General features: G+C 42.8%; 1 protein-coding gene across 1 annotated transcript; it reads right to left on the bottom strand.

Moving 5' to 3' along the window:
* Positions 1 to 5,131: 5,131 nt before the first annotated feature.
* On the bottom strand, positions 5,132 to 8,707 carry GHSR (growth hormone secretagogue receptor). Its single transcript, XM_049867194.1, has 2 exons — positions 7,912 to 8,707; positions 5,132 to 5,436 (listed from the first exon to the last, which is right to left on the bottom strand). Exons 1-2 carry the CDS (start codon positions 8,705 to 8,707, stop codon positions 5,132 to 5,134), a joined length of 1,101 nt encoding a protein of 366 aa, XP_049723151.1.
* Between the last annotated feature and the right edge of the window lie 2,112 nt (positions 8,708 to 10,819).

The following is a 10,819-nucleotide window of genomic DNA, read 5'->3' as shown; positions in this document are numbered from 1 at the left end:
GTGTTAATGGGTGGTAGAGTTTTTTCAAGTCCCTTAATTGATGAATAAAAGTTGGGCACTTTTATTGGTCCCCCGATTTTAGCTTTAAATTTCATTGGTCGCTAGGATCCATACGTCTGGAAGCTAATGCCCAGGTTGCACATAATCCAGTGTTTGGATCTCCATTTGTCCAGCCAACATTCAGTGAGGGACTGCTAAGTGCGAGATGAACAGGCACCCTTCCCTTGTCTCAGAGAGCTTGACGTCTGGTGAGGTGCACATTAGTGCAACACCGTGAAGGAAACATGGGCTCTGTGGCAGACAGGCTGTAAGGGCTCAGAGAGATGGGGGAGAGCATGACGATCACAGTTCATCACAGGCTTCCTCTCACTTCTTAATACATACAGGAATTGTTAAACTTTTTTAAAATATTGGAGCCCTTGGGGGAATAACAGTCACTGCAACAACAGCACACACCTCCTCACAGCTGCAAAATAGGTATTTCAGAAATTAAAAGGACAAAATAGAGCTGAACTAGGACAGGATTGGAAGTAAAAGGTCACAGACACAACGTTTCATAACAGTAAGTGGATGAAATTAGCTATATGCTTTTAAAAGATATTTATTAAACATTGCTTTAGCCAAGAATACGCAAAGGAAGGACAACCAACTCCTGATTCCATAAGACAGGTACATGAGAGCTACAGTGAGCTCTTCTTTCACATTCACAAAAAGCTTAAATGAAAAGAATCATAAGCCAAAACATTATCAGTGACACCCATATTATAACATGAATTGACCCAGTATTAAATTCCATATAGACCAAGAATACATTTTATATCAGTGAAGCAGGAGACTACGTGGTTTGGTTATATTTTATATGGGTGGGTGTTCTCTAGTGTAGTAAACCTATAGTGTTAAAAGTGAAAAATAAAGAGACTTACGCATTTTTGCCGTTTGAGCCAGAGAAAAGTTTTCGATTAGAGATGGTAAAACCACAGAAAACCTTTCTAACTCTTCTTCCCCCAGTGCCTTCTCTGGGGCAGGGGAGGAGGGAATTCTTCTGGAAGGAACATTTGTAAACATTTTGACAGCTTTTTCTGAGCATTTATATGAGATGGACTTTGCGAGTTTTGAGGGTCCTTGTCGGTTGCCTGAGCAAGGTCCCTTGAACAAAGGTTCACAGCATAAAATATTCATTGGCATTCCAGCAAATATCCAGGCAATTAGGCGGGACGTATGACATGACAGCTCTGGTTTTTTAGATGATGATAATTCTACCAATCAAACAACAAGTCTTCAGCATCCTGTGAGTTGGAGTTCAAGGGGAAAAACACAGAAATCGGTCTGATCCAAACCTTCTCCCTCATCTGCTTCACTCTTAGATTATTGCCCAAAATTAACATGACTGAATTCATGTAATGTGACAAAATAATTGGTGCACGCTTAATGCAGCTACAGTGTCACCAGCACTTTGTCTTCTGTTGATGATGACTTGGGGTTCATGCTCCGGATAAAAAATATTTATCAATTCATGGAATTAACCTGTCACCAATTACCTAGTTAGGTTACAATTGCATTTATCTTGACTAGCGTTGCAGTTTAAATTGCAAAGAAATCATCTGAGAATCATTAAATAATGAACCCTGTTAGGCATGGTTTACATGTGATATTTAAATGACATTATTTTCACCAGGCACAGTGTTTCTGCAAGCAGAAAGCTCTATTCTATTCACTTAGACATTGTGTCAAGAAATTTTGATATATATAAATATGTATTTCACATTTTAAACATGAACACAGTGCTTTTTAAAAGACAAAGGTGTGTTTTCAGGCACCAGTCTTACCAAAAAAATCTCACAGTTGTGTGTTTCTTTTTTTTAATGTTAAATTCAAGTTTGTGGATAGATGAAAATGGCAAAAGTAATTAAAATTGTCAAAGTAGAACTAAAAATTATAAATATTTTGAAATGACCTCAAATTCTTAACAAAAGCGTTAACATGAAAAGGTCAAAACCCATCACAGCAACCCTCACTGCAACAAAAAGATGGCTCTAAAGAATGATCTTCAAGGTCTGGCCAGGGACTGGAAATGTTTCTAAATCTCATTACCACAAAATTTCCAGCTCTAACTAGCTTAGAGCAATGAATATTTTCTTTAAAACAATTATTTAAAAGTCCTTGCTCATGTAACAGTCACTTCCTATAATGAAAATGACTCAACCCTTGACTTTGTGACATAGCGTAAGCTGTGGTGACAGAAACCTCATTGCTGGATAATCAGGAAAATGGAAACACAGGTTAAAATAGAAACCAATTCCTTTACTTTCCCTCCATTAGTGAAGAGTGCTTAACTTCATTAATTACCACCAGCAGACACATGAGCTACATCTCCGAGTTGGACTGGTTTGTATAGGAGCAGCTCACTTGAACTTACTTAGAGCCCAAAACACAAGAGTACAGCCCTTTGAAATTCTGGGGAACAATTTATCCAGTGTCTACTGGAGAGGTTTACTTCACAGACATAAAGGTATTTATCAGTTACCCACTGCAACGTAACACATAAGTGACCATGAGCTCACTAAGGACAGAATCTTTGTTTTATTAATCCCCAGAATTCAGGACATGCTAGGCACATCATAAATGCTTGCAAAGTGATGGACTTTTAGAAACAATTTTTCTAAGTGCAAATTCCTCTTTTCCCTGAGTCTTAAATAATGTGTGGAGTATGAGGCTATAAATAAAGTTACAAACAATAAAACGACAATGGTACGATAAGAGGACAAATTAAAGATCCTTTTTATGGGAACATATCCTCTAAAATCCCAGATTAATGCCAGCGAAGAACAATGGTGGGCCTCGAACTGTTCCCTGGAAGCGAGTTAGGCCAAGTCTATGGGCATGAAATCGACTTGATGGCAGTGGGTTTGGTTTGGTTTTTTTATGGGCATGAACTCGTGAGAGACCACCACTGAATAGGCTAAGCAACTAATTAGAAGTTAGATTTGTTTTTATCCAAAGCAATCAATTGTGTGATGGAGGTCAAGCTTTTTAAGCTTATTTCCTCTTCAATTAGATATATTTGCAGACAAAATTCTAAGACTTTAGAATGCTGAATTACTTCTTTGAGATTTGCTGATCGCTATTTAGGACATCAGTGCTGAATGTCCTAATTACTATCCTACAGGCTTCAATGAGTCAGTGTACTTTTTGAAAATACTGGTGTGATGTGACAAGAATTAACTGAATAATCAATTTGCTAAAGTTCAGCATTTAGACAAAATTAATGGTGAAGTTTTAGTGTCAGATGGATTTCAGAGAGATTTCTCTAGAGAGAATTAGGATTGTGTCAATTGATTATTTCAGCTCAATACTCTTTCCCTTTGGTGGGGAAAATTTGGTAATTTTATGGTAATTTTCCTTAATCAGCTCCATAATTGAACCAAAAACATCAAGTAGAAACTGCTTATATGACATAGTAGTGTACAGGATTAAAAAGAAATGATTTTTGGAATAAAGTATTTAATATTAACCAAAAGGTCAGCAGTTCGAATCTACCAACTGCTCTTTGGAAACCCTATGGGACAGCTCTGCTCTATCCTATAGGGTTGCTATGAGTTGGTATCCACCCATGGAAATTTTTTTTTTTTTTAAATATGTAAGGAGTTGACACTACAGACAGCAATGTCAATATAAATGAAAATTTGAGATTTATAACCAAAATATACAATATTTAGCTGAAGGTGTCTAATCATTCATAATCATGACTAAGAGGGAGACTGGAAATCCTTGTAAACAATCTATCAGATAAGCAGTGGGGTGTTAACAGCCAAACTAATTTGGAGAGAGGAAAAGGCAGAGGCATTTTGAAATAAATGGCTAAAAGATTTTGAAAAGTTTTGAGTATCAATAAATGGTAGCATTTAAGGAAGTCTGAATTTTTCACATGCAAATGCCTTCACCAATTAAAAAAATTTCTTTCTTCGTTAAGTCCAGGAAGCTTTCTGAAGTAAGTTATGAATTATACCCAGGTTATTTTTTTTTTAGTTCCCTTATTTTTTTTTAGTAGTTGGCTTAAGTATTTCTGTTAGGCCAATAAGGCAGTTTGTGATTACCTACAATTTTTATTAACAGTTCACTTCCTAAATATTAATATAGGCAGTTCAACTTAAAATATACCTTATATTTCATATCCAGTTTTTACCAGCATGATGAATAGAACATTTAGGTATCATTTTTACGAATCCTTTCTCTAACACTTTACTATGTGAATTTCATCATTAAAACATTTCAGGGAAAGAGTCTATATTTTAAAGTTTTTCATGTAAGCTTAAATAATAAATTTGTATATACTCTAGAGCTACACTGCCCAATAGGGTAGCTACTAGCCACAGTTGGCTATGGAATGCTTGAAATGTGGCTAAGGAATGGAATTTTAAAATATTAATTTAAATTTAAAAACATATAGTCATTTTATTTACTGGAAAACTTTTAAGCATTTTAGACAATATGGGTATATGAATCTACTTTTTCATCTGTGAATTTTATCTAAATATGTCAAATATTATTGACTAAGACTTAATGCCCACATTGAGATGTGCTGTGTTTGTAAGAAAACACACCAGATTTCAAAGGCTTAGTAAAAAAGAGTAAACTCTCTCATTAATAATTTTTATATCAATTACTTATATGGCTTATATTACACTTTTCTTGGACAGCACTGCTCTAGAGCTAAATGAAAATTGTTGATTTTTAAGTCATGTTTTAAAATTTTTATTTTAATGTCATTCTTTTAACCCAATAATTTTGTCCCTATGAAAAAGTAAATCACATTTAGAATTTACCCACAAAGAAGTGCCCTAACTGCCCACTCTGCAGCATCTCTCTCCAAATTGCAAAGCCCTTGCCAACAGCAGAATGCAAAATCATAGGCAGTGAATATGCAGAAATAGTGTATGAGAGCACTGATGAGTGTGCAATCAAATCAAACTGCTCACGCTCCGCAAATCCTATCTTTTCTTCCCTCTCAACTGATTCCAGATCTATGTGTCCCCTAATTCCAAAATTAACCTTCACCTTCCTCCCAGGTTCTGCTGTGCATGGCTTCCGGTTTAGAATAATAAGCGATGACTTTGCTCAGCAGCGTGCTCGGTCATGTATTAATACTAGATTCTGTCCAGGCCCGAGAACTTTCATCCTTCAGAGTGGAGAGCTTCCTCTGGGAGAAGGGTTCGAATCCCAGAAGTCTGAACACTGCCACTCGGTATTTCTTGGACATGATGTTGTACAGGATGGGGTTGATGGCAGCGCTGAGGTAGAAGAGGACAAAGGACACCAAGTTGCAATACTGGCTGATTTGGGCAATCTCCAGGGAGCCCGGCTCGAAGGACTTGGAAAATAAGTATCGACCAACATGGAAGGGCAGCCAGCAGAGGATGAAAGCAAATACCACTACAGCTAAAAGGACAACGAGAGAGATAGCATCAGGTCAAGAAATGTCATAGCAAGTGACATTCTTTTTTAAGAAATAGCTTTGCTTTGATTAGCTGTGGTATGATCATTGACTGAAACAACATTCCTACATTTTAAGGAAGATTGACTCTATCTGGACCAACAGTTCAACTGATTTTACTAAGCTTCTTAGCCATTTCTGTTTAACAATTATTTGGGTGATTTGATTGATTCGAGTCAGCATATCGATTGGCTTAACAGAGTGAACAATTTATCCAAAACATTTCACCATTTTATATATGTTAGATACAACCAAATATATATGAGGTGAGATGGTTGTTGTTAACCATGGTTGTATAGCAGAATTTTCTGGGTGGCTTTTTATAAAATACAGATTCCCTGGATGTAATATAGATTCTCTAAATTTTAATCTTTAGGAAGAAGACCAGGGTACCTTTTTTGTTGTTCTTTTCTCCTTCCTTCCTTCTTTCTAAAGTTTCACAGAGAACTGAATTTATAGCCAGGGTTGGGAACCACTGAGATGGATGATTCTATGCTGCTTAGAAGAGACATATGCGAGACATAAAGGGGCCTAAAACCAACTAACATTAATTATCATCCATCCAAGTCTTCATTTTACCTATTTAAGCTATCTTTTCAAGATCTCTAAATTTTTGGATTAAGTTTTTAAAATTCAGAAATCATAGGAAAATAACACAAAGTAACATTTTAGCCCCTGGACCACTTTAGTGAATCTCTTTGAGTTGTCAAGGCGAAAGGAAATTAACACTTGTGTTGAGACACCAATGAGGATAAATAGCAGCCTAAGCAAAAAAAAAAAAAAAACCTGCTGCCCTGAGTCCATTCCGACTCATAGAGACCCTATAGGACAAAGTAGAACTGCCCCATAGAATTTCCAAGGAGCGCCTGGTGGATCTGAACTGTTGACCTTTTGGTTAGCAGCTGTGGCACTTAACCACTATGCCACCAGGGTTTCCAATTAACAGGCTACATAATAAAATTAGAGAAAATTATTAAACATCCTCAAAACTAAATTGCAAAGTAGCAACTGGACTCCACAGTAGTAACCTGAATCTCGTGGGTAAGAGCTTAGAATCCCCTGGAGGGGACTAGTGGGTTTACAACCCATGAGTCATATCATGAAAATTGCTGATCTAGAAAATGAAAATATTTGACGTTCCTTGAATAAACTCTGGCAATTTAATATGTAGGATTCTAGGAATCATAAAATTGTAAATATGAAATTGCCCTGAAATTACTTCTAAGAAGCAGTAAATATGCAAATAAATATAAAATGTAAACTATAGTGTCCAAATAATAAAATACAGAGATCCTGGTTTTGAAACAGCATGTAGAATTAATATTTTGCCTGAATGTGGACACATTTTGTATTCACCTGGAGCAAACACATATACTTAAAGAATTTGAATTCAGATGATAAATAGCACACCCAGTCATTGGACACTCTCTAAAGGGCCACAGGAAGGGTCCTAACTACTGTCAACTTCCACAAAGTCTCCTTTCCTTGTGTTGGAGGCCTGCCTCTCCTAGCTCATCCTAACCTATCCCACCTGGAGAGACAGGTAATCATGAAAACAAACTGAGAAGACTCCAGCACTTCCTCTCAAAGCTGTGTAAATAGCAGCAGGGTAAACAGAATGGATGCAAGTATCTGAAAAACACAGGGCAGAAGACAAATCGCAGTAGTGCAAGAAAAATAAATCATCTCTGATAGAATTATCCAAGTTGCTTATGTCTTTGGTTAAATTTACCACTGAATACTTTCAAAATTCCCTGACTGCTTTTCTCGATGTAACCTACAGATCCACAAACTCTCTATGAGGCAGGAAGCTTTACATCCCCTTTCACACTTAAAGACAACAATAGATTTTCTAGAATATCTGAGTTTTGAAGCAAAGTTTAGGAGCGATATAAACCTATTTTAGGGAAATGCAAAGGTGGGACATTTTTCCATCAAAGAGGGAAAGGATCGTGGACAGGAAGAAGAGACACAAAGAATTAGAGGCCAAAAGAGAGAGAGAAGACAGTGAAGGAGACGGAGGGAAGGAGGAAGGGAGGAAGGGAGAGAGAGGGAGAGGTTAGAGAGAGAGTCAAGATAATGACAGAGATATACAGAGGGACCGAAGGAGACGAACAGGGGGAGAGAAAGAAAGGAAAGAAACAGTGGAAGAGAAGGAGGTGGGGGGGGGCGGGGAGATGAGGGAGAGCGAGGGAGCTCAAAAAAGGAAGAAACGGGACATACATATAGAGAGAGAAACTGAGAGACCAAAAAAGAGAGAAACAGGAGAGAGAGAGCAATTAAGAGAGACATACAGAGAATCAGAGACTGAGAGAGAGACAGGAGAGAAGGGCAGAGACTCAGGGAAAAAGAGAAGGAATGAGGAGGGGAAAAGGGAGGAGAGAACCAGAGAAAGAGTCCGAGGGTGCGCTGAGACCCACCCAGCATTTTCACGGTTTGCTTGTGGTTCTGGTCCCTGAGCGAGGCGCCCACTGCCGCGTCGCCGCGCCCCCTCCGCCACAGCTTCCTGCCGATGAGGCTGTAAAGCACAGTGAGGCAGAAGACAGGCAGAAAGAAGAAGATGCTGGACACCCATACCATGACCGTGAGCAGCCCGGAGCGCACCGCGAACTCGGTGGCGCGGCACTCGTTGGTGTCCCGTGGGTCGGTGCCGTTCTCATGCTCCACCCCAACCAGCACAAAGATGGGGCCGGCGCTGCAGAAGGCCACGGCCCATATGATCAGGATGACCAACTTCACCCGGCCCTTGGTGACCACCACCTTGGCCCGCAGCGGAAAGCAGATGGCGAAGTAGCGCTCGATGCTGAGCGCGGTGATGGTGAGCACCGTGGCATAGGTGCAGCTCTCGCTGACGAACTGGAAGAGTTTGCACAGCAGGTCTCCAAAGTTCCAGGGTCGGTACTGCCAGAGGCGGACGAGGTCGAGGGGCATGCAGAGGAAGATGAGCAGGTCGGAGAAGGCCATGCTGGACAGGTAGAGGTTGGTGGTGGTGCGCAGCTCACGGGAGCGCGATACCACCACCATGGTGAGCAGGTTGCCCGCGATGCCCACCACGAAGAGCGCCACGCAGGTGGCGGTGACTCCGGCCAGCAGCGGCGCGGGGAAGAGCGGCAGCACCTCGTCGGCCAGCGAGTCGTTGTCGCGGGACTCCTCCCAGTCCAGGTCCTCCTGCGTGAGGTTGGACCCCGGCTCCTCGCTCGGCGTGGTGTTCCACATGCTGCCTCCTCGGCTTCACCGGCGCCGGGCTCCGGGAGGCGGCTGTGCTGCGAGGCTGGGTCGTGCTGGTCCGGGAGAAGGTCCCTTCAGGCCCAGCAGAGTCCGAGGGAGAAGCGGGCGGGAGCGCAGGGAGGATGCTTGGAGAAAAAAAAGAATCGAAGTAAGGGACAGAAGCCGAGGGAGAAGGTGGAACAGGGAAGAGAGTGAGACGTGGAGATGGGGACTGGTTGAGAGAGGGACAGAGAGTGACCCAGCGGTCACCACCGCCCTCTCTGGCACCTCCCCTTGCCCCCGCCCTCTCCCCTAAAGTGCTTCTTTCCCAACCCAACATCTGGTCTGCCCCCACTCACGTACCTGTCACCGACGCCGCCCCGCCAGCCCGGCCTCCCGGGCGCGTTCTTGCTCCAGCTCCATCTAGCACTTCCCAAAGCGCCAGGGAGTGGAGGACAGCGGAAAGCACGCGCTGGGGAGCCGGGAGCGCGGGGGGAACTGTGTTCCGATCCTTGGGCGCTGCCGGGCTAGTGTGGCCTGGAAAAGCGGGTCACACTCGGGAGGGTGGGGGTAAGGGGACCGCGGCAGCGGCAGGGGCAATGCGGTCAGCAGCCCGGACTTGTGTTCTTCCTTGACGAGGGGTTGAGTTGGCTAGGAACAGCAAGCATGAGGGCGAGTAGAATGAAATAGAGAGGGATCGCTTGTTTGCTTCGGTGTGCACCTGGAAAGAGTTTCAGCCCGTCCTAGAGCCTTTTATTCTTTTAGCTAGGAGAAACTGAGGCTCAGAGAAGTAGGGTCACTTGTCCAAGGTCACGCAACAAGTTAGGGGCTCAGGGAGCGGGCTTGGTTTTCTCCCACCCGGTTTTGGGCTTCTGAGCACTCCAGGGCTAGAGGCTGATTTGTGAATGAACCCTGTACTGAATTGCAGTCGTTTGTACACACCCCCAGCTTGGTGGTGGGGATGGTATGGACGCTGTCTAGGAGATTACTTTTACCTGATGCAAACTTCGTGGAGGGGGGCCGCAAAAGAAAAGGGGCGTGAAGGAGGGGCAGAAGCTGTGAGACTAGCACATCGATGGAGCGCAGTATGATTATGTGAGGCATGATTGAGAGAAATTATCCATTTAAATAGTAGCTGGTTCTCTTGGGCGAAGTCTTCACGTCTTCTCCCCTAAAGATAGTTCATTTGCTTTGAATTGTGAGGGTCGTGTGAGGAAGTCGATATCAAGTGTCGGGGACAGAGTAGGCGCTCAGTAAATTAATACCAGCTGCGTTACTGTTGGGAAACTCTGGTGGTATGGTGGTTAAATGCTAAGGCTGCTAACCAAAAGGTTGGCAGTTCGAATCCACCAGGAGCTCCTTGGAAATTCTATGGGGCAGTTCTACTCTGTCCTGCAGGGTCGCTAGGAGTCGGAATTGACTCGAGGGCAATGAATTGGTTAGTTTCATTTGTTATTGAGGTTGCTGTTGAGAGGCACCCAGTGGAAATGGGTCGGAGGCCGCCCCTACCCTCTCGGGGTGGCTGCCCTGGACGTGGCCTGTTGCGCTTTCCTCCAGGAGCCAAGAATCGACACCCAAAGACTTGCGACTGGCAATTTGCAAACCCTGGGGCCGCCAACCTCCTTGTAGTCCCAGTCGAGGATTCAGCACCCCGGCCAGCGCCCGGCACTACCGAGCTCCACCACTCCGCCACAGACATCTTTTTCCACTGGAGCTTCCACGGCCACGGCTCTGATCCGGAATTCGTCCGAAGTATAGACGAGTGTTAAGTGACCGCACCCGTCCACACTTACACTCCCCTCCTTCGCCTAAATGAGAATTCATTCACTCTGTATAAGAGAGGACTTTCTCACACTTGAGCGCGTTTGTACACGCCTTTGGCAAATGGTCTACACATTTCTGCCACCTAAATTAACTAACGCTTAAAAGTCCCTGAAGATTTAAGGTACGTTGTATGCACGCGTGCACGAACTAAGATTCCACACATAGTGAGAGACGGTGTGGGCAGGGTTTGATGCAGGCACGTTACTGGTGTTTATGCTACATAGTGGTGTGATTGCAGCTGGTGAGCTACTGATGTTAGTTAGCTTAAATTGACTTTTTCATTGTGGTAAAAAAATA

The sequence above is a fragment of the Elephas maximus genome, chromosome 23 (genome assembly GCF_024166365.1).
Source record: "Elephas maximus indicus isolate mEleMax1 chromosome 23, mEleMax1 primary haplotype, whole genome shotgun sequence".
In the NCBI taxonomy this organism is placed as follows: Eukaryota; Metazoa; Chordata; class Mammalia; order Proboscidea; family Elephantidae; genus Elephas; species Elephas maximus.
The sequence above is the reverse complement of the archived record's forward strand: the minus strand, read 5'-3'. Positions and strand labels throughout refer to the sequence as shown.